The sequence below is a fragment of the Daphnia pulex genome, chromosome 9 (assembly GCF_021134715.1).
Source record: "Daphnia pulex isolate KAP4 chromosome 9, ASM2113471v1".
In the NCBI taxonomy this organism is placed as follows: Eukaryota; Metazoa; Arthropoda; class Branchiopoda; order Diplostraca; family Daphniidae; genus Daphnia; species Daphnia pulex.
The window spans coordinates 1,880,930-1,903,296 of record NC_060025.1 but is presented as its reverse complement, the minus strand read 5'-3'; the positions used below and the strand labels follow the sequence as shown (position 1 = coordinate 1,903,296).

General features: G+C 38.3%; 2 protein-coding genes, 5 long non-coding RNA genes and 2 other non-coding genes across 16 annotated transcripts; 5 read left to right on the top strand and 4 right to left on the bottom strand.

Moving 5' to 3' along the window:
- Positions 1 to 205: 205 nt before the first annotated feature.
- LOC124202455 lies at positions 206 to 929 on the bottom strand. Its single transcript, XR_006878141.1, has 3 exons — positions 805 to 929; positions 534 to 710; positions 206 to 469 (listed from the first exon to the last, which is right to left on the bottom strand). It is a non-coding gene; the product is annotated as an uncharacterized LOC124202455 (long non-coding RNA).
- A 304-nt stretch (positions 930 to 1,233) lies between these two features.
- LOC124202454 lies at positions 1,234 to 4,499 on the top strand. Of its 3 annotated transcripts, none has more exons than XR_006878140.1 (9): positions 1,234 to 1,585; positions 1,796 to 2,021; positions 2,087 to 2,148; positions 2,210 to 2,307; positions 2,373 to 2,613; positions 3,114 to 3,313; positions 3,377 to 3,514; positions 3,572 to 3,811; positions 4,213 to 4,499. It is a non-coding gene; the product is annotated as an uncharacterized LOC124202454 (long non-coding RNA). The 3 variants fall into 3 exon arrangements; XR_006878138.1 differs by having other exon boundaries at positions 2,207 to 2,307; XR_006878139.1 differs by having other exon boundaries at positions 1,796 to 2,039; positions 2,207 to 2,307.
- Trnap-ugg lies at positions 1,689 to 1,760 on the top strand. Its single transcript has one exon. It is a non-coding gene; the product is annotated as a tRNA-Pro (tRNA).
- A 412-nt stretch (positions 4,500 to 4,911) lies between the features above and the next one.
- LOC124202405 lies at positions 4,912 to 6,250 on the bottom strand. The gene is made up of 3 exons (XR_006878068.1): positions 6,088 to 6,250; positions 5,773 to 6,022; positions 4,912 to 4,957 (listed from the first exon to the last, which is right to left on the bottom strand). It is a non-coding gene; the product is annotated as an uncharacterized LOC124202405 (long non-coding RNA).
- Positions 6,251 to 6,855: 605 nt separating this feature from the next.
- Positions 6,856 to 8,265, top strand: LOC124202334. Its single transcript, XR_006878045.1, has 4 exons — positions 6,856 to 6,949; positions 7,010 to 7,137; positions 7,350 to 7,434; positions 7,793 to 8,265. It is a non-coding gene; the product is annotated as an uncharacterized LOC124202334 (long non-coding RNA).
- An 802-nt stretch (positions 8,266 to 9,067) lies between these two features.
- LOC124202333 lies at positions 9,068 to 16,965 on the bottom strand. Of its 2 annotated transcripts, XR_006878044.1 has the most exons (12): positions 16,707 to 16,965; positions 16,538 to 16,627; positions 16,369 to 16,462; positions 16,115 to 16,278; positions 12,949 to 13,072; positions 12,319 to 12,636; positions 11,864 to 12,251; positions 11,630 to 11,784; positions 11,020 to 11,547; positions 10,145 to 10,303; positions 9,765 to 10,073; positions 9,068 to 9,108 (listed from the first exon to the last, which is right to left on the bottom strand). It is a non-coding gene; the product is annotated as an uncharacterized LOC124202333 (long non-coding RNA). The 2 variants fall into 2 exon arrangements; XR_006878043.1 differs by lacking the exon at positions 9,068 to 9,108 and having other exon boundaries at positions 9,570 to 10,073; positions 12,949 to 13,068.
- LOC124202332 (repetitive proline-rich cell wall protein 1-like) lies at positions 14,526 to 15,870 on the top strand. Of its 4 annotated transcripts, none has more exons than XM_046598669.1 (4): positions 14,526 to 14,630; positions 14,769 to 14,969; positions 15,150 to 15,293; positions 15,376 to 15,870. In XM_046598669.1, exons 1-4 carry the CDS (start codon positions 14,625 to 14,627, stop codon positions 15,805 to 15,807), a joined length of 783 nt encoding a protein of 260 aa, XP_046454625.1. In that variant the 5' UTR covers positions 14,526 to 14,624; the 3' UTR covers positions 15,808 to 15,870. The 4 variants fall into 4 exon arrangements, with proteins under 4 accessions (XP_046454625.1, XP_046454624.1, XP_046454623.1 ...); XM_046598668.1 differs by having other exon boundaries at positions 14,769 to 14,999; XM_046598667.1 differs by having other exon boundaries at positions 14,769 to 15,074.
- A 724-nt stretch (positions 16,966 to 17,689) lies between the features above and the next one.
- On the top strand, positions 17,690 to 17,762 carry Trnam-cau. Its single transcript has one exon. It is a non-coding gene; the product is annotated as a tRNA-Met (tRNA).
- Positions 17,763 to 18,072: 310 nt separating this feature from the next.
- On the bottom strand, positions 18,073 to 22,322 carry LOC124202320. 2 transcript variants are annotated; one of them, XM_046598651.1, is made up of 8 exons: positions 22,122 to 22,322; positions 21,831 to 22,055; positions 21,570 to 21,765; positions 21,288 to 21,511; positions 20,806 to 21,222; positions 20,112 to 20,736; positions 18,906 to 20,046; positions 18,073 to 18,845 (listed from the first exon to the last, which is right to left on the bottom strand). In XM_046598651.1, the coding sequence occupies exons 2-8, from the start codon at positions 22,017 to 22,019 to the stop codon at positions 18,251 to 18,253; spliced, it is 3,387 nt and encodes a 1,128-aa protein (XP_046454607.1). In that variant the 5' UTR covers positions 22,020 to 22,055; positions 22,122 to 22,322; the 3' UTR covers positions 18,073 to 18,250. The 2 variants fall into 2 exon arrangements, with proteins under 2 accessions (XP_046454607.1, XP_046454608.1); XM_046598652.1 differs by having other exon boundaries at positions 22,137 to 22,322.
- Between the last annotated feature and the right edge of the window lie 45 nt (positions 22,323 to 22,367).

Below are 22,367 nucleotides of genomic sequence, written 5' to 3'. Positions count from 1 at the left end.
TGTTTTAATATGTGGATGGCTTATACGTTTGGCGAGTTGGACTCTTCTCGTTCTCTATTCAATTAAAATCTCAAAAAAATGAAATTGTATTTGGAATTGAATTAATTGTTTTTTTATCTCCCGTAATAAGTAATATTTTCGTTGATTTGAAGGTAAATTTAGTGAATATTTTGGTTATATTTTTAGCAGAAGAAGTAAAAACATAAAAAAAAAAAACATTTATTTGGTGCCCATATTTTTGGTTTACCGGTATGCGATACTAGAAATTACATTTAACAATGAATGAAAGCGTCCTGCAGTAAAACATAATCTATATTAATTTCTCAATGTTTGTTATAGAGAGCAATTCGCGTTTTCTGGATAATCGCAGACGTTTAAGGATTTGTTCCAGTGCAAATTTCCAACTCCGGAAGGGTTGGGTGGACAAATATTTTCAGTTGCGACACCGTTGCTGCATTCATAAAATACCCTAAGGTTTTAAGTATATAAAAATTAGAATTTGGTTAGATTGTGTAATTTACGTTCATACATACTCGCAACTAACAGAATCTGGCAAGTAAACTGGGATCGCGCCATCAACTGCTGGACAAGTTCCTACAGGATCCGCAGTCGATCCTGGCAGACTAACCGCAAGCAGTACCACCAAGGAAACCAAAGGTAGTGATGTGCTTTTCATATTAAAATTTGTTGTGGCTGGAAGTGACCGGATACTTCAGCAGCATTAATTTAAAAATAAAAAATAGTTAGATCATTAGTTTCATGATCAACAGCGTAACGTTTTTCAGGAGGTGTGTTAAGGCTTACCTGTCTTGAGTGAGTGATTTCTTACTGACTATTTGTTCAAAATTTATATCTGATCCTTATCCTAAATCTACTCGTCACTTGCTTATTTTTAAAGCATTTCAAAGACGTATCCCCGCTTTTCCCGATGACGGCATCAGTCGCAGTAGAAAACGGTCTGCGCGTTTTGTCATCCGTATCTCAGCCAAGACCAAGCGCGTGTTTTAGGCAAGCATTGCATTCTGTATGGATCTAAACTGTTTTAGATAACTGTGCGTCAGTCAAATTTTGTTTATGTGTTGAAAGCTTCCACTAGTCCTGCGTAGTAGAATTATTTCATAATCAGAGGTTTAAACACAAAGGAAATCCCCGGTTTGCGTACTTTAGCATATTTTAATCTGAAATTGCTATAAATTTGCCGTTTGAATTGAGCATTTATTAGAAATACTTACAGTTTATTGAAAATCATGTTTTATTTCGTTTTGCTGCAGTGCACAGCATCATTAATCTTAAGCAATTAAACTAATTTTGTTTTTCTGTTTCCAAATAATGAGCCCTAAAACCTTAAGTAACTTTCACCAGCTTATGCAGAGTTGAGATTTCTGGAAGATAAACTTACGATACATTTTTCTTACTTGTATAGGCCGAGATCATCGTTATGCTCACAGCGTTTTCCAAATAGTATTCATTATTGCCCAACTGACAGCCCGAAGCAGCTCGAAGTGCTCCGTTAGACCGTTACCAAATTATATTTGCGTACGACATAGTTTTCTCTCCCCATTCGCATGCACTACGGAAATGCGCTGTAAGCTTCGCATCTCAATTTGAAATTATCACATTGCGCTTGTCACTTAATATCACTATTTGTTATACGCATGTTATAGCACTTAACATAAACTTTTTATATCGGCTCAATGGTCTAGGGGTATGATTCTCGCTTTGGGTGCGAGAGGTCCCGGGTTCAAATCCCGGTTGAGCCCTATTTGGTTATTTTTTTATTGTGTTCCTATTACAGATTAGCTCGAGAATTGACTCTTTGATCAGCGACGACTGACTGACGTGGCTGTTGGCTGTCATTATAGCAATACTGCTCACTTGCGGGCCATCCTTTCGTATCTTTGAGGGATGGGGGAGTTGAGCCTGCTCCAGCTACCCGGCAAGCATCATTCGACTACATAGCCGAATTGTAGGCCTACTACCCCAGCTGGTTAAAGTTTCAAGCCAGATTTAAACAAATAAAAGTTCGCCGTTCTAATTTTGTAAGCATATCTAAAATCTGCAAACTAACGACTATCAAATGTTTTAGTTTCCAAATTCAACTACTGATCTTCAGCTTTACATCCCAAAAGTTTTGGAGGCATGTCACTGGTAAGCGAAACATTACAGTTTTACTACTCTTCTCTCTAATTTGTTGGTGTATCTGAAGCAGTGATCAAGGTGGTGAAATTCTATTGGTGCCAATCCCTGCGATTTCCGTTTACCAATAGGAGAAACACCATAAACCACCCATGACAGATAGAGGCAAAGGTGTGTTTTTGTTATTTTTCTTGCCCGAAAGTCCTAAACATAATTGAAATTATTTGTTTCAATAGTTAATTTCAGCAAAAGCATCATCAACAAAAAAGAAGTTCCAGTTATTTTTGCTACCCATTTATTCTTTCAGCTATTGCTGCTACCATTCTAATACTCCAGCGCAGCGATACCGGAATACGAACTGCAGCATCACTTTCAACCGCACGGAACTGCTCACTGGTGTGCAGTCCTTCCGTCCCCCGGAAGCGTAGGATAGAAGGGCGTGCTACCAGCCGGATGCTCACCCCCCTACTGCCTCCGGTATGGCGACCGTAGAACTCCACCGACAATAGAACCCCAATATTTTAAATAATTTTTAGAAATTTCTTTGTATGCGACAGTAGAACTCCAACTACAGTAGAATTCCAAAGACATAAGAATTCATTGGAGTTCTATTGTCGCGTAGTGGAGTTCTACTGTCGGGCACTGGACTGACTGGAGTTCTATTGTCGGGTATTTTTAATAATATTTAAGGAGTTCTTATGTCTTTGGAGTTCTACTGTCGCATACGAAGGAATTTTATTTTTTACGTTAGGTTTTTTTAAATATTATTAAAAATACCCGACAAAAGAACTCCAGCAAGACAGTAGAACTCCACTACGCGACAATAGAACTACATTGAATTTTAAATATTTTAAATGTCCGACAATAGAACTCCAACGATTTTAAAACTATTTTCATGTCCGACAGTAGAACTCTATTGAATTTTAAATATCTCAAATGTCCGACAATCCATCCATCATTGATTCCTTTCCGTACAGTCAAACGTGGAGGAATCCTTTGGCTCCGTCAGTAGATGGCTAAAATCAAGTTGTCCCCCACCCCAGTCGCCAGATGACGCGAGTGCCTTTGAAAGGACGAAATTTTCGCCATTTTGTTCCGAAACGCCAAGTGAGAAGGTGATCAAAATTCGTTACGGAATTGCGTTGTCGATCTACATCTTCAGCATTTAAATTTAATGGTAAATTCTAGTCTGGATTTCTCAAATGTAATTAATCCTAGACGTTGCTGTGTGAATTTACAGGCAATCTGGTATATAATTTCCACTTGGCCAAATAATCAATCACGTGGACTGGAACTGCTTTCAATTGCCGAAATGTCGTTCTTTGTTAGCTGTACCTGTTCGGATGTACGTCTCATCTCACGTACAAACACTACAGAGGTAGTAGAGTAATTTTGTTGATTAATTTCCCTTCAATGATGCTATAGATTTTATTAGTTGGTGTTCAGGTTGGAGATCCTGTTGCTCAACTGTTGCAGAATGTGAGAACTCAACAAATTCTGAGCTCCATGGCTGGCATCATGGCCGCAGTGGTTTTGTTGCAGCCAGCTGGTGAAAGGTGTGATCGAGTCAAGTTGAGCTGCAGCTGCTGCATGCAGTTTAACGAGCTGGTGTTATATCCTGAATGGTGATGGTGATATATCCTTAAGTGTCATTTCAGGAAGACTTTTTGAAATGGTAAGTTGATCGAATTTATTTTTGTAACTTGGGAAGTCTTGCTTCTTTTTTTTTCCAATTCAACTGACAAGTAAACTCTGATCTGATGTAGACAATAAGTGGTGCTATTTCTTGCTTCCAAATAATAGTTCCTGTGAAAGATAGCGATCAGCTTCCTTTGAGTTAACAACTTTATTTTGATCAAACTAGAACAAAAATTTCCACTCTGTATTGCAAACTTTTTCGAACACTTAAGAATTAGATGTACTTCTTACTTACCTTCTTTTCCTGGGATTTAATCTCCATTTAAAACTTCATTTGCCAATGGAATCTTGGATAAATCTCTGATGTCATTTGTTTTACACGATATCTTTTGCATCTTAAGTTTGATCATGGAAAATAATATTCCTTTTTCCCCATAGGACTTGGTGATACTTAAACTATGCCTGTGCTGATCAACGTGCAGTGGTTTTGCAGCCTGTTTCCAGTTGAGAGATGTGATTGTGCAGCTGATACAGGATTGAAGAAAAAGAACTGAAGTAGCTGGTGTTGTCCTGAAATTGCTGTGCCACAAGAGTTGCAGATAGTGTTTGGTTCCTCATAGAAGTCGATAGAAGTTTATTTAAAGAGTCTGGAGATGATCAGCCACTTCTGCCTTTAACTTATGTAAAACTTCAAAGTTGTAAGAAATATACGTTAAGAAATATAAGTCAAGTGCTAAATATGATTTTGTTAGAAGTTAAGAGACACAGTAAACAAAAAAGTTAAAAGGAATTGCTTTATTGTCCCACCTCCACCCACAATTCCACCACTTTTTTACAATAACACACATACATACATACACTTTAGTTAACCCGTTGGCTACCACGCCACACAACCCGTAGGTTGTTCTCTACTCTCTACGCGCCATGTCTGAAGGATCCATGACCAAGGTGGGACTTGCCATTGCTGACAAGTCCGGGCTGACAGGGAAGATGGAATGCACGCATTTAGGAGGCCTCTAGGAGGCCCGTGCTAAGGAGGTAGGGGAGAACAAAGGCGTGGCAGACAACGGATTAACTAACACAAACACAAATATTACCAACAATAAATGATGATCCGCGCTGACATTTTGGAGATAACGGAGATGTTTTGGTGTCCATCTTCTCGACGTCTCCTCTGCATTACCTGAATAAAGACAAAACAATTGTTATTAAGTGAAATGCCAATAAAAGTAACATAATACAGATAGAAACAGTCAGGTTTCAGTAGTCAGGTTTTTTTGCTCAAAACTTTACAGGCGCTTGAAATTTTTGCTTAGAATTAGCTTTCAATATTAAGAACTGCACACAGAACAAAGCTCACTTGCTACTTTTATGAAAAAATTTCCGGAAGTAAACCGGAAGTAACCACAGCGCCTCAACCACTGAGCTGTTGTCAAATTAAACCACATATTCGTGATCTCCATGAAATTTGGGGTCGATTAGGTATGATTTGAACGAAATCCAAAATTTTGCCAAAATCGAGAATTTTCCTGAACTATAGTTCAGGAAAATTTTCAAAACCGGAAGTACGAAAACGTACAAAAAAAAACATGAACTTTACCACAAATTTGACGAGGATCACGAATTTGTGGTTCTTTTGTTCCTCAAATGAATATTTACTGAACTACTGACTGAAATCAGAAAACCGGAAGTAGAAAAAAAAACACAATATTAAAAATCTAACAAGTGAGCTTTGTTGGGGGAATAGTTATCGTCAGTTTTCACTAAAAAATTTCCACACAACAGCTGCCGATACATGTTTAAAGAGATTTTAAAGTAACTGAAACTGACTGTTTTAACAGCTGACAATTATCGAAAAGCCATCTAGCGTTAGAAAAAAAAAGTCTAAGAAACAATACGTTTGCGCGCAAGTAGGGCCTGATTTCGGAATTATTACAGACACAAGTAAGTTTACTATTAGAATAGATAATCTACGGAAATAAGTAAATTGTCGGGTACCTGGGCATAATCCCGTGGTGAGTGACTGCAGGTGTGTAACAGCGGCACGGAAGCGACCACTGAAGTGTTCCAACTCGTCACTGAAGTAAGTCAAGTAGTATTTTTGTGTACGAAGCGATTAAGCAGAAGCTGGATGAGCTTACGTCTGGAAGATAAGGATGGAGCAAAACGTTGGGCATGGACAAAAGCCAGCGTTGGCTCAGGAATATCCGTGCCAGGACCACACGATTACACAAAGAAACTGCGTGCTCTGTAAAAAAAAAATGTTTTACATTAATGAAAATATAAAAATGAATAAAGCATATCAATCTTTACCTTTTCTAAGAAGCAAACTGAAAAGTTCATGATGACAAAACCGTAAAAACGGAATTCACAGAAACCAACAGCATTACTCCACATGTTGAGATAAATTTCCAAGTGTCATGAAGTATTGCAGTAGCGTGGTGATAGGTGGTTCACTTCACACTCTTCATGTCACTGAAACTCTAAGTGGAAATGGGACAAGGAAATTCTCTACATTATTTACAAATTTACACAAATTTACCTATAAAAAATAAAACTCTACCTATCTCTTAGCTGGGTTGCCTTCTAAACCAAAGTAAAAACAGCCATAACAACAAACATGCTGTTGCAGGGTACACCACCAAAATTGCGAAATTAACAGATCCTATGGTTCATATAAGCAAGAATGCCTATGTTATATAAAAATCTGAATTGTAATGGTCTGGTAGCACTAATGAGGAAATACCTTTTCTCGGCACATTTATATTCCACTATATGTGCTCTTCAAACATGAGTTTTAGGCTTTTGACAGTATGAGGATCTAATGGATGGAAATTGACTGCTGAGCACTAAGTCAACTTGTAGCAGTAGACATCTAGAATTTGAAGAAATAAGTTGGTACAGTATAAAAATAAGAAAACTAAGTAAAGATAAACCTACATACGAAGTTAAATTTGGTATTTGAAATCACAGGAATAAGTAAAAATTAGCAACAATTTGTTTCGCTCATTTCGCCTCGTTTCACCATGAAAGAACAACATCGGCGACACTAGCGACATCTAGTAATGAGTTTTGAATCTTTAGTTGGTTGCACAGTCAAGTCACAGACGGACATGACAGTACACGTCAAAAAAGTTTAACAACGGAGATAGGATAGCAAGTTAACTGTTTTTAAGTAAGATAAAACAATCTTTAGCTAATAATTCTTACTGCATTCTTGACTAAATGTTTTCAGATAATTTCAGCTGAAGTTTTGATGTACCTTGCCAACTAGGTGCTTGTGACAATAGAAATGAAATGATCTAATCCAAAAATGCAAGCTCACAACCCATGTCTTCTGAAGAAAAATCATTTCTGTTGCAGGTTAGTTATTTTACCAAAAATATTTGGAATTACTGTGTTCTGTAAGACAATAATGTTCACATTAACTTTTCCCTTTCAAGTTGTAAATCTTTAAGATATTGATACCTTTGGATGCTAGATCCAATTCTTCCTTGTTGATGAGAGAGAGAATTCATCATTTTGTGTGCAATGTGTTTTAATTATTTTTATTTCTAATTTTAATTTTGCTTTAGATTTTGCATTTAGACTGAATGAGAACCTTTTTGTTGCCCATCCAAGGATAAGGAAAAGGCCAACACCACCAACACGGTCAACAAGGTAATTTGTTTGTTTACCCCTTGGCTGGTGAAAGATTGTTGTGCATCAAGTTAACATGTGGCTGTTCCTTGTTGCTGGTGTATTGTTACGGAAGTTGCAGGCAGTATTTTGTTCAATTTGCATTATGTCTGTAGATTTACAGCTAGTTTAAGTCTTAGCTCCACCTTCTTTGTTCCAGTCTAACTCACAAATGGATTTTTTCAGCCAGTCTGTTGAATTTGACGTGTACAATTTTCTTATTAGTATAATTATGATAAGGCTTAACTCTTGTAAATAACATAAAGTGTCATTTATTTGTCTTTTCATTGACAGCATTTCCATTGATGCTGAAGATTAATTAATTTCATTTTGGTTATAGGTTTCGCGTAGTTGCTGTCCGATGTGTCACGTTGTTGCAGCCTATGCTGGTAAAAGATCTTTCTGCATCAAGTTCAACTGGTCATTCCTTGCTGGTGGTGTTGTGTTACCAAAATTGCATCATCATATTGTTTAAATTGTCATTGTATGCAGTTATCGTTCAGGAGTTCAGAAGCAACAAAAACAAATATGGGATGTTTATGTCAAACATAATAATCAAGTTTTCCGGGATTGGGAAAGGAAAGTGGAGGATGTTGGAGAGAAGGGGTAATCCAAGTTTGGATAAAAAGTCAGTTAATCTATAACCCTACAAAGTACAAACATATCCCTACCAATTAATCTCCAAACCCCACACAATTCTTCAAACCCCACTAACATACACCTTTCAATCCTCAAATTTATACCCTAAACCCCACACATCAATGTTAAACCCAAACAATGTAATGTCAAAAATGAATAAAAGATTTGTATTTGAAACCAGCTTTTTTTCTTTTTAATAATTCAATAAACAGAGCGTCCGGTTCAAGACGGTTTTCTTCTGCACGAGTTAGAACGCAACCCGCCACCACCGCTGCGGCAATGAGACAGAAAGCGATGGTTTAGTTTTGCGGAAATCTGCATCGTCTTTGTAACTTGACTGACGGAGATTTCCACAAAAAATAAGCCATGGCTATTTGTTTCATTGGGTAGTGGATGCATTGTTTTAACTCGCACATGCTGTTATAGGACATGTCTACGGCCCCCAGAGATATGTATCTGGACCGAGAAGAAGAGAGAAGTACGAGGCAAGTTTTTCCGGGGAGATGTAGTCATACTAGGCTTCCGGGTTAGACTCATGACCCTCCAAAATTTTCATCAGATCATGGGCCTTCCAAGTCCCCGTTCGACCAGAGCCCTCCCCTCCTCCTGGTTTCACAGCGGGTGAGTGACCACCGGCGGGCGTTGGTTAGTGGTTAGTTAGGGAAACGGGGCCACAGAAAAGAAGGGAGCCCAGATATGCACTTGTAATTTAGCTAACTACACAATTTATCAGTCTTGAATGACAGCATGCTCTCGTCGGTGTTCAGCAATGGATGAAGTCCGCGATAAGTAGCGAAGGATTACCCTTTAAGCAGAACGGACACTTATTTAGGATGAAAATAATTTTCAATGAGATTGAAGCGACAGAAAACAATACCTCAAATCAAGAGAGCCCATTTAAGGAATTAAAAAGGGAGATTCAAGGGTAGGAGCCATTGGGTTAGCAAACAAGGGACCTTGTTGACTTTCTTGAAAGGACATTACTTGTCATCAAGTCTGTCATGCAAATTTAGGAACCTGTAAATAACAACAAATTTTTAAATAAGTAAAAGAATAATTAAACAGTTTCAAGTATACACTCGAAATCGTCGTACAAAAGGTACTAGACGTAATTGCAGATCAATACTTAAAATACTCACAAAACTTGAGCAGTGCATTTTAATTAGCTGAAACATCGATTGACACGTTAAGAAATGTGCACAGAATGAAGCTCACTTGAAAGTTTAATGCAAAGTTTCCGGAAGTTTTCCGATATTTTTTACTGAACAATGAAATAGACCCCAAATTCGACGAGGATCACGAATATCTTGTCGTTTTGTGTGTCACATAATACTTGCTGATTTAGAAACCGGAAGTAGATAAAGACGCAAATTATCAAAAATCCATCAAGTGAGCTTTATTGTTAAATCACTTACGGTCAAATATCACCCAAATAATCTTACAGTAACTCCGATTAGTCCGATAAATGTCTTTAAAATGTGCAACAAAAAAAGTAACTGAAGCTGGTGCTTCTGACAGCTGAAAAACGATCGATGGCCATGCGTGTGTTATCTAGCATCAACAAGAAGAAATGTCTAAAACAAAAACGTCCCTGCTCAAGCTCATTGACACTCAACTAAATTTAAATGACAAACAATAACAAAAAAAAAAAGCAAAAACAACTCAATACTCACATCATCGTCGTCCTCAAGATACCGCCATCACAGATCACAAATAGATCTAAACAATATAAGGATCAAACCCCTGCTGTGTTGAGAGACGAGAGCACAAGGGTAGTAGGAGTCAGCGAGGGGTGAGTTGACAACCCGCCGGTTGGTTAGTCGAATTACGCTGGAGCAGGCACAACCATGCCTCGAAGCGACGGAAGGATGGCACGCATGTGAGCTTTATTGCTGAATGTCAGCACGGTAGTCAGTCGTCACTGATCTCTCGTCAGTTTCCACCAATGGATCCCGTCCATGGAATAGCGGCGCAGGATTAACCTGAAACGAGAATGGAAGTGACTTCATATTTTTTAAAAGTCATGTAAGATTGTAACGACAGCAAGCAATACCTCAAAATAAAAGTGGGCCCATTCCAAGGATATAGGGCTGGGGATTGAAGTGGTAGCAGCCAACAGGTTAACAAACAAAGAACATTGTTGGCCGTGTTGGCCTTTTCTTTTTCCTTCAAAGGACAAACGGGTAGCTCTCATTCAGTTTAAATGAAAAATCTAAAACAAAATCTAAATTAACAAAAAATAATCAAAAGTATTGCACCCTACATGATGAATTCTCAAAATGCTATGTAAACATAACTTGCATGTAATCTGTGATGACCCCCATAATAGAATTTGTTGTCATTTTCTTCACCCTGGCATTACACACAAAAGCAATAAGCTTGATAATAAGATGATTATTTTGAAAGTTTACTGTTGAAAACTTATGCTTGGTAAAATGAACAATGTCAATAAAACAAATAACATTTTCTTTAAAAAAATATGTAAGTAGGGCCCATGGTAAGCTGTTCACTAGGATTTCAATTCTTTTGTCATTGTTGGTTATTTTTTCAGACAACTCACTGGCACTGTAACATGTCAGCCAATGTTGACAAGGGTTATACACTATACGAGTGACTGACAGCATAACCCTTTGCATGCATCACATACTTGGCACCACAGCCGTTACGCTTTTTGTGGACCTTTCCTTTCGATCAAATAAACTGTTGCACTAATTGAAATGAATAATGGCACAAATGCACAATGCAAACTAAATGATCAGTCACACGACAACAAATGTCATGCTCGCTTACAAGCGGTTAAGTCGACGACTAGTGTAACGTCAACGTGAACTTAACAGACAAATTTTTTAAATCCAAGCTTCTGTTTCTGTTCTGTGTATCTGCCATGTAATTAACTCATAGCAATTCAGTTCTTTATAGCTTCTTAACTGTGGCGCAGCACACTCGGCAGGACCTCTGGCGGCAAAAAATTAAAGCTGGAGCCGGGGCGTCAGTCAACAAGATGGATTGACACAGTGAAATAAATCTTGACCAAATGCAAAAATCACGACCAAAATGTGGGGAACACTCAACTGCACGAGTGGGAGCACTTTTGGGCACGAAAAGTCAGGTTTTTCTCACAAAAACGAGCAAGATCTTGGGAGCTGTTGTGAGACACCGAAATGACCGAATGCTGCCGTAGCAGACGACGCAACCTGTCAAGTGTAATTCTAATTCCTAGACAAAGAATGGAAAAATAAAATGATATTGGAGTGAGGCCCATATTAAACATATCATGGCCAAACAAATCGTAAATGTGAGCTTCTTAATCCGCTGGCTTCGACAGCGGCCTCTGCTGCGAGTTCTTTGCGCATTTAAATGGTGGAAGTCGTCCGGATATGCTTCTTATCTGACTATCTCATCTTTAAAAACACTGGAATAGTAAGGACAGTAATTTGCATTCTCCATCACATCCACCTTCAATGAAAATAAATAATGTCATAAAAATCAAATACTTTTCTTTAATTATCCATTTGTAATTATCCAATATAAGACATACCAGAGGAAATTTGACTAATTAAGAATATCTAGCATAACTTTTTGGTCCAGATCTTGAAAATTTGCTTAGAGCACTATTTTCGTGTTGGCGTTGAAGGCTCAAATTTGAGGCACGCTTTCGGTTTACCTCCGGATCCCAAAGTCTCTAGTGTGTTCCTAAGTCGAAAAAAGATGAGATGGTTGTACTAGCAGCACTTTATTCGTTCCTGTCGTGGTATTAATGCTTAGTAGTAACCTAAAGTTCCAAGCCGTCCTCATTCCTCAGTGACGAATGGATGCGACAATGTGCGCTTCCACTGTCCAGCCTTTACGCAATCGGGGATGAAATGGGGCGACTTCCCTGACTTTTCCCTGTTTTTACCATCCTGTTGCTTGCTTTGGTCACCATTTCTTCTCAGCTGGACATGCACAGAGGGTTCGAACTTACAATGTGAATTCGCTCAACGATTGGAGGCAGTTTGTGCGGAAAAACGAGGCATTCATGGTAGACTCCCCAAACCGGTGAGTTATTCTTGTGGTCGTGTGGGAAATCTTGAACGACATTGGCGCTAGATGATCCACTTCGCGGTACCATCGAACTCAATTGAGTAAAGACGAATTCCATCACCTTTGTGTTTCTAAATCTTTTGAAAGGAAAATAAATGCTCATTAGCTATGGAATCGAAAAGGAATTAAAATGTTTCTTATTACCTGGTGGTTTACGTCATTGATATAAAGGAGGTGATAAGGTTTGATAATGGAGAACTTGAGCGACAAGTAATATGTACGGTCTCTTTTTCCCTACGCCTGGTCCAGGAGATTTTGATTTGTATGGGGTATGGGGTACCACCGCTTTTGTCATAAAAATGCCGTTTTGGAGCGCATGAAATAAGTTCCGTTGGTTGTTGGTATATCAATAATAGATGATTCTTGTGGCTCTACTTTGGGTTCAGATTCTTCTTCTTCCTCAACGTTGACGACCGTCTGAAAGGAATCTCTAGCAAAATTCCAGATAGGATTTGCTGTTGCCTAAATTATAACGAACTATTAGCGCCTTTTGTGATAAAAACAAGGTAATTTTATTGCATGCCCCCTCACTTTTTTTTAACAACAGCAAATGACCATATAGTTGCGGGAAAATTATGTACAATAAAAGAAAACATGAAGAACCCATGAAGGACATTAAATTTAGGCTAAAGTAAAGTTCATCAACTCAATTGTAACCTTATTTAAGAAACGGGTTATTTGGAGGGGGTACTGAAAAGTGAAAATGGTTTTGAATAGCCACTTAGGTTCTTTTCGTTAACGACATGTCGTGTAATTAATTTAATTTAAACTTACCAATTAGGCAAACGTGAAACCCCACTATGAAGTTTTGAAGTCTGCTGTGTGAAACCTTGGTGGTGCCGCAGAGTCCAGTCGTTGAAAATCCTCCGAGTCACAAGCCGCATAGCACAATACCTACCTTGATTTGAATGAACCAAACGAAAGTAATGACTATTTTACGGAATATTTTAATTGTACATATCACTAAAATTATCACACAAAACAGTACTTAACATTAAACAATAAATGAGTAGCAATAATTCTAAAAATGGTAAACAGAGCCAATTGAAAAAGGGAAAGTTTTTTTTTTATTCGAACAAGGCAGTCGTGCAACTTCCACAAAAGTCGGGAATTTCCCTAAAACTCAACTCACAATTTTTTTTTCATTCAACCACGAGCTGTTTTTTTTTAATGCATAATACAAATAATTCAGGTGTGCTTTTATAACTAGAGGCGTAAACCGAAAGAAATCACGTAAATGAACGATCATTCGGTGAATTGTCAATAGTCAAATAAGAGGATCGTGTTATTCGTCGAAACCGATACATGTTTGTTGTTACTCAAATTAACCTTAGTTTTAGTGATAAAGTTATTACTGCCATTTTGTATCATAGCCTACATCACTACCAATAACGTGATTGAGAGCTTCGACAGGAATAGCTAAAAATCTCTTTCAAATTACAATGTTGGTGACCTACTTATTACTTTCTAACAAAAGTGAAAAGTAGCAAGGTAATCCCCAAAAGTTACTGGTTTAACGTAGTTTCATCCGGATGGGTGATAGTGTCGCTTAAGGCTTTGTTTGCAAACAGGTTTGATGAGATAGGTAAAGAGTTGAACGACTATACTCAAGAGAGTGACACTGACCGAAATTTAAACGAGACGAAGGGTAGCTTTTCTGTTAGCAACACGCTGTGTGAATGAACCTTGACTCTGGGGCGGGCCAAAATTAGTTTTTTCCATACTAAAACGATAATAAATAATTGGAATACGCGGTTAAGGCCAATTAATAATCTCGAACAATCTTAAGGAAAAAAAAACGCAATATGGACACACATATTTCAGTTTTCAAATGAATTATCTGACTAATCTGTGTCGCAGACTGCAACTCAGTAATTAACCGAACCTTGTGCTGATTATTTGCTATTTGGACCGTAATCTGGTTCCATTAAATATTATAATGACTGATAATACGTATGTCTGCAACTCATTATGAAAACAATGAAATTCTTCTCATCTTCTCAGCACGAGCATCAAAAGAGAAGGTAATTGAAAAACAATTTGAATATCCTGATTACTCAAACCGACACAAACACTTAAAAGAAGGGATGACTTTAAAAAAGAAAAGAACTGCACCCTTTATTCCTTGTTAAACTAGTTTCTTTCTCAAACTAAAAGGTGAGTAACCTGTTTCGTTAAATCGATTTTCTTATTCTAAATTTTGTATGGCCTGATGTTAACTAGTGCATCTAGATTTTCGTAAGACTTTTACCTTCACTATCTGATTTACATTAAACACAACCTTCTTCCATGGTTACTTTCGCTATTTACAGTTTTAGCCTGCAACCCGTCTCCTCCCACAAATTTAAGTTATTATACACACCCATCGAGTACCTATAAAATCGAGCAGGATTTGGTTTGACAGTATCAGTTTATCCAACTGTCTCAAGCAAGCCTCCAAGTCATCCAACATGAAGGTAAAACCACAACCACAAGTGATATCTATCACTTGATAGTTTGGCCAATTCTTTTTATTCACATTTTCCATGCTATTACTAAAGAAATATATCAAAAAGATTGTGTAACTTAGTAATACTATTATATTCCTTTACCAGTTCTTCATTCTCCTCGCCCTCTTCGCCGTTGCCGCTGCTGATTCTTATATGGCAGCTGAATACGAAGCACCCAAGTACGAGGTTCCTGAATACGAAGCACCCAAGTACGAGGCTCCTAAATACGAAGCCCCCAAGTACGAGGCTCCTAAATACGAAGCTCCTAAATACGAGGCACCCAAGTACGAAGCTCCCAAATACGAGGCACCCAAGTACGAGGCTCCTAAATACGAGGCACCAAAGTACGTAGCTCCTAAATACGAAGCTCCCAAATACGAGGCACCCAAGTACGAAGCTCCCAAATACGAGGCACCCAAGTATGAGGAACCTAAATACGAGGCACCCAAGTACGTAGCTCCTAAATACGAAGCTCCTAAATACGAGGCACCAAAGTACGTAGCCCCCAAGTATGAAGCTCCCAAGTACGAGGCACCCAAGTACGAAGCTCCTAAATACTCAGCTCCCAAGTACGAGACACCTAAATACGAAGCTCCCAAGTACGAGACTAAATACGAAGAAGTCACATACGTAAGTTTTAAATTAAAAAAAAAAAAACATCACCAAGTTGATTAATTAACTAAGATTTGATTTTTTAAACTTTAATCACAAGGCCCCTCAACCCTACAGCTTCGGATACGACGTCCAGGATAAGGAATCTTACAACGACTTCGAGCACAACGAGAAATCCGACTACAACGTCGTCACCGGATCTTACCGCGTCGCTCTCCCCGATGGCCGCACCCAGATCGTCACCTACAAGGCTGACGCTTACGGATACACTGCTGATGTGAAATACGAAGGAGAGGCCAAGTACCCCGAATACGTCGAGACCCAATACAAGGCTGCTGCCTACCCCGCCCCAGCCTACAAGGCTCCTGAATACAAGGCTCCCGCATACACTGCCCCAGCCTACAAAGCCCCAGCCTACAAGGCTCCTGAATACAAAGCTCCCGCTTACACCACCACCACTCCAGCCTACAAAGCCCCAGCTTACACCACCACCCCGGCCTACAAAGCCCCAGTTGCCTACCCCAAATATTAAGTTATTGTCAATAGCAATGCCTATTCTCAACGAAGTATTTAATAAATAACGTGTTGCAAGACATTCAAAGACCAAAGCTTGATTCATTCTATGTCTAACATGAATAATATTCAAGGTTTTTCTTCGAAAGTTGAAAGAATGTACGGAGTTCAATTGTTTGTAATCTCTTATTCACTTGAATGTGAAACGGGCTTCTAAAAATTATAAACCTCGTCACGACATGTCTCCTGGTTGTTAACATATTCCCTACTAGCTGAGCTGGACATAAGTAATTGACATGGTCAAAGATAAAAATCAAGACTCTCACCGATTTGAAGCGTTCTAGGAGACTGTACATGACATTTCACAATGACTTTCCTTCCTTAAAGGCATCATTGTTGCTTGCCAGACGCCGTCACGATCACGACCTATAGTGAATGCCAGTCTGTCGGCATCTATAATAAGGTTGGTTTTTTCACTCTCCAATTCATTCTAAATTATTACAAAACATAACAAATTACTGTATGGATGTAGACGGGGTTTGTACAGTTTTCACTCAAGAGCACAATTAATTGTAATCACCTAAACTTGGAAGATAATACGATAATTGGCTTAGCCAGTTTTATTGATTCCTTTAATTTGACCGCAGCTTTACTTGGCTGGGTGAAATGGTAAACTGTGGTAATAAAAGAATATTAATTAATACAATTGCTTAAACAAATTTTAATGATGATAATCAAAGTAGAATTACAATAATTTAAATTGTAAACAGGTTTACAAGTCTTGGGTTTCTATGGTTGGGCAACACGATCAAGCAAGAACCCAGCCTTAAAAGGGATCTCTGAATTTTATATAGATTGAAGGTTACATATTCAAACAAGCAATATGAACTCAAATTGCAAAACCCAAATATAAGATACCTTAAGATATGACCACACAATGACGACACGTGAATGATGAATCGACAATGTTAGTGATTCAGCCATGATTTCCAGCAATAGAAAATGGAAATCTGACAAATATTGTAACTGATTGCTCATGGCTGATCCACATAATTTTGTTACCAAAGGGAAAGTGTAGAGGAATTTTTCACTTTATTAGTAGAAGAACTACGAAGGTAACACACTCTTCTTATTTTTGAAACCAGTGACGTAATGAAACAGGGAACAGTCAACAAATGCTGTTCAGCTGTTGGGACATCTGGTGGTCGATTGAAGAAGGGATGAGAGCGGAGCGGCAGGAGTTATCCTTATTCGTTAAAGTTAAACTGCATTAGCATTATACAAAAAACTGCCTGTAAAAATTTCCGTCTTATAGTGAGTTATAAAAGATTCAATTCCTCTATTACATTGAAAGACAATCCTTTTTCAAATGCGTACCGCGAAAGTTAAAAGTGGTTAAATTTGAAAGTAAGATACGATAACATATATTACCTAGACCACACGCACACGCACCGCAGTCGCCCACACGTTAATGTTTTGGAAACTTAGATTATTTTGAATTTTAAAATCTAAAACCACAGAAAGGAGTAACCAGGTTAGCAACAAATAACCAAAACAACAAAAAACAAACAAACAGTTGAATTATTGCATTGACCGTTTATGCAACGACTAAAACTAATTAAATCGCCCTTTACCTATTTGGTGCTAATTTTGATACTGTGTGGAACTGTGTACACCTAGTGATTTTTATTTTTGCCCAGGTAGTCCCGTACAAGAATGCATGATGTAGTGAGTGTAGTATGTAGTGAATGTAAGAATGTAGAATGCATCGAACATGGCTGCAATTTACAAAAAAAATATTTTGAAACTTAAGTGAAGAGTGAATGTGCAAGATATGCGTTCGCTTTGCCAATTACATTACTTGATCTCGGCGCACTCTCTCTTCACAAATTAATTTACATGTCCCGATAGCTCAGTTGGCAGATCGTAGGTCTCATAATCCTAAGGTCGTGAGTTCGAGCCTCACTCGGGGCAATCCTTTTAGTGGCAATTAACAAAATATTAAAGTATCTACGAACCCATGACTAACCCAGCACCTATCAAAATTTACATTAACTCACGCAAACAAGAGAAACGCATTCATTAGTCAAATTTTAAATTTCCTTATCTGTAATTCGAAATCTGTTGGGCTTGGTAACAATCGTAAATTTAATAACTGAGAAAAGAAGAAAATTCGGAGTTTAAAAAATATGTCATAACTCGTCCAGTTCACTGTAAATAGTGAAAGAAAAAATAAAATTTCTTATGGAATAATTCTATGAAATAACTTAACTTTAATACTTGGTTAATTTCAGATTTCTGTATTGACAAGAAACAATCAACTCTGAAGTGGCAGTTAATTTTAACTTTCTTTGGAAAATGAATAGGAAATAAAACAAAACTAAACTAAAGAAAAAACAGAGTTGAAGTTTCCTGTGAACGTACAAATAAATTAATTGTGGGGTGACCTTTTTGGCTTTTTCTTAACGCCAAGGAAGTAGATGATTAGAAGCGAAGACAGTTTTTGTAAACTCTAGGCAAATTTCATTGGGATTGGACTCACGTCGGATTAAACCAAGAGTAAGTGGTTGTTTGCTCTCCACCAATTTTGCTATCCGTTGTTCAGCACGTTTCCAAACCACTTGACTTCGCAACACATGATCGGCTTTTGTACCGAGAAAGTATTCAGCATGAACACCCGTCGCTAAAATATGAAGACACTCCGCAGGAGATTCACTATCGGCGTTTGCGTTCGACTTTTCAGTAACGTGCATTCGTAAGAAAAACGACGGTTTCAGAGTGCACAGTGAATGCGGGATTTTTCTTGAATCGCAAAAAGGACAAATGTAGTGATAGCTTCTGTCGAGAAGGACGTTTTCATCGTATTCGTAGTCGTCAATATTGGGGGTTCCTTCGACAAGCACGCGCATGTTTCGAGTATGTTCTTCCATAGAGCACAGATAGTTCACCACAATGTAATCACTCCCGTCGTCCTGTATGGTCGACGTTGGAGGTAGAGTTCGTCGTTGCATCACTCGATCACTGACTGAATCAATAAATTGATTGTACTGCCACAAACTGTAAATGAAAATGTAGTATGAGCAACAGCAAGAAATAGCAAACAAAATAAAAACTTACTGTTTGCATTCAAGGCAAAAAGCGACTAGCATACTCTTTAGCCCGACAGGATCGTCTATGCTTGGAAAATGCGGCTTCGGTAATAGTTCACTGATTCTTGCCGTTATTCTAAAACGTTCGCCTGGTTGAACGGTATACTTTTCTTCCAAATGATGCAAATACTTCTTTGCAAGTTGAGCCTCTTCTACCGCACAAAATATTTTTTCAAGGTCTAGTTGAGACGAGGGATCCAAAATGATGATCGACTCTTTGTCTGACTCTTGATCCATTTCTTGGTAGAGATCATCCGGTTCAATTTCTATTATGTCAGAATTACTGCTTTCACTGCTGACTCGGCGAATCTTACTAATAGTTTGCTCCTTAACTATGTTGCAATTTCTCTTTTGAACAGTAGATTTCTGCTCTTGGCTTTTACTTGCGACGAGAACAATTTCTTCTAGGTCCCCGTCACCGAACGTAACTCTTTCCACTACTCGTTTGCTTTGCGTCTCCTTGGTTTTTCGGGTAATTTGGTCTCCTTTGCCAAGGCGGGAACGGAATAAGGGAGCATCGATACTGATATTTAACTGATTTTCGTTTTCAAGTTCGCTTATGTCGTTCGTCTTTGAGCGACAATTTGTTTTGATTTCCAAAACTTCATTGACGGCCCGAAAGGCTGGATGTGGGCTGAGGCTCCTTGATGCTGAACGGCTACGACGTCCGAGTTGATAATCGATAACTGGAGAATCAGATGGACTTGCCAATTCACTTTTACTCGCGCCAGCCTCAGACTCTGCAGGGCTCAGGATCCGCTGAGCGTTTGGAATTTCTTGTGAAAGTGAAATAGAAGAATGGTCTGCGTCGTTGGATTCGCCCACTTCTGTTCCACAACGAGGTGGTTTTTGAGTGCTGGCAACCGCTTGGCTGAAGTGCATATCTTCGAAAGAAGCCAAATTTTGCGACTTGAAACGACTCATCAGTTCTGAGTCGTCCAAATGAGCTTCGCCGAGTTCAGGGTGAATTAAACGATGCAAACGTTGAGATTCCCGCTCAAAGTCTTCGCGAACTAACTGTGGTAATGGAGGAGAACCAGGATCGAAGAAATCGCTTGGAATATCTTTCATAGCTCTGTCTGTAGAACATTCCCCAGACGATATGATGTCTGAAAAAGTCAACAAAATTAAACTCAAGAAAAAAAAAAAAAGACATTTTCAACGAATAAAATACCTTTCTGAGAACTGATCTTATCTTCAGAAATTTCAGCAACAACTTTTTCGATTTGTAACTGTTGCGGGACGAGATTGACGTCCTTTTCTACAGTAATTGCTGTAGGCTCCGTGTCCAAAAGCCCTTCTCTGGTGGGTTGAAGATTGGCTTGTTGCCGTTCGGGGAGTTGCTGAGTTTCAATTTGAATATCCATCTTTTCAGCTGGCAGGGTATTTAATTCGACATTTCCGACGGAATACTTAGCTTTCGCCAGTCTCTGTATCAATGACTTGTGATATCTTGTGTTCAGCGGAAGCAACTCGATGGCGCCAACGATTTCGAACTGCACAACGGTGATGCTTGGAAAAGGATCAATAACTGGTACAACTTCCCTGAGATAGAGTAGCATTTGACGTTCTAGAGTGAGAGTACCGAGTAGTACTTTGGAGCAACGAATGCAAATACGAAGGCAGTCACTATTAATATCTTGCGTTTGTTGCGAGTCATACGGCCCTATGTTCGTGTCGCTTACTGTAAAAAGCGGACACCGTGTTCCATCTTCAACCCAAATTGCCATACCACATTCTTCTTCGAAAAAGTCTACAACGCGACAGGACAAGTTAAAGTTCTCTCGCAATTTGATTTCCTGATTTAAAAAAAAATATAGATATTCATAAGAATGAGACAACATTAAAAATAGAAATTTTAAAATTACACTTAGAGTGATGGGGTTCTTGTCCGTAGCTTCTACATTGGCATGTATCGTTTCTACTGGCTTTCGATATCGTTCAAGTGACCATTTTTTCAGATTTTTAACCAGTTCAACGTCTTCTTTCGTAACAGTGAAACGACTGGCCGAGCACCGAGGTCTTTCTTCGTCATTCCACGGAAATATAACCAGGTCATCTTCACGAAAAACTCGAAAATCAGTATGACCGTCTTTTGGTCTGATTTCAGCCCATCCGCGGTGTAGACGGATGATGTCACCCGTTTCAATTTTGGGAAAAGCACTAAGAGACGAAGTGAAAACATGTACGCAATACTCTCGTTGTTTCACCATATCTTCGTAGCACGAAGGATCAACTACCACAAACATCCCGTGTCCTTTGCCTTGTCTACCTTCCTTTGGTTCCTGAGGGTAAACAAAATGTTGCCATTAGAAGGAAATAAAAATAAGACCAATGCAAGCATATTTACATGAATTTGAGAATGTATGACTGCATAAAGATTGCATTTCATTTTCGGTTTCTTAGTTATGGCCATATTTTTTTCGGCATCATAGAGTGATGTATATACATATTGCTCTGATTTAGCATCAGTAAAGGAAGAGAAGTAATGCTTGACTTTCATCCAAGGACAAGTTGATGAAGGAACCATCAAATGAAATTCAATGTTTTTACTCTTAACTTGGTATGGAATGTCTATTGAGGAAGAAAACAAATAAGTTATTGAATACTGAAACTCACATAAATCACCTACTTTGAAATACTATAATGGCCTTCCCAATTTTTTTTGTAAATAACTTTACTGTGGCATTGTTTTGCCACTCTTCGGCAACCTTTGCATGTAGAGTAAGAAAGAATTTTTCACCAACATCACCCTTTTCTGAAATTTCATTGATTGCTAGTTTAAAGGAATTTGTGTTGTCATAATGGATTTGATTGTCATAGACTCCCTGAAAAATTCAGTTAAAATTAGTTAGCATTCAAAGAAGACACAATTAACCGAGAACCAAATTACCATAAATATTCCTTTATTGCCAGATTTATTGAAGTTTATCCCTTTAAGTGCCACTGATGTATCTATAGAAGTGGAAATTGTCTTAATGGATTGAATTTGTTTCTTCACCTCGACATCTAACGTTTGCATTGCTGCTTCAAACGTGATGTAAGCCGCCTTATCAACTTCCAGAAACTTATCGGCACTCATTTTAAGAGTTTATGTTATGATCTGATCCCATCCACACTATCGTTTAAAGAAATGAAAAGTAGCAGTTATTAATGAAAGCAATCAACATTTTGATAACAAAACCTTCGTAGTTCGTACTTCGTTTGATGACACAAGCATTTGTATTCATTCTGCATGTTGCCAGACTAACAAAAATAATTGCTGAACGTTGCTAATTACCAATTTTTCAATCAGTCAATAGAAATCAATGTGAATTTAGTTTATAGTAATATTTATGAAGAATAAGATAAGTTTTTATTCATTTATAACAAATAATAACAAAAATGGTTTGATTTTACTTAGCTACAGGCTAGGCTCCTCCCCTTTTTT

Coding starts and splice junctions, on each gene's coding strand:
- LOC124202332 (XM_046598666.1), top strand. Junction 15,294..15,375: donor AATACGAAGAAGTCACATAC/GTAAGTTTTAAA, acceptor TTTAATCACAAG/GCCCCTCAACCCTACAGCTT.
- LOC124202320 (XM_046598651.1), bottom strand. CDS start 22,019: ATGAGTGCCGATAAGTTTCTGGAAGTTGATAAGGCGGCTTACATCACG. Junction 21,223..21,287: donor TCATACATTCTCAAATTCAT/GTAAATATGCTT, acceptor GTTTACCCTCAG/GAACCAAAGGAAGGTAGACA. Junction 18,846..18,905: donor TTTTGCCTTGAATGCAAACA/GTAAGTTTTTAT, acceptor TTTCATTTACAG/TTTGTGGCAGTACAATCAAT.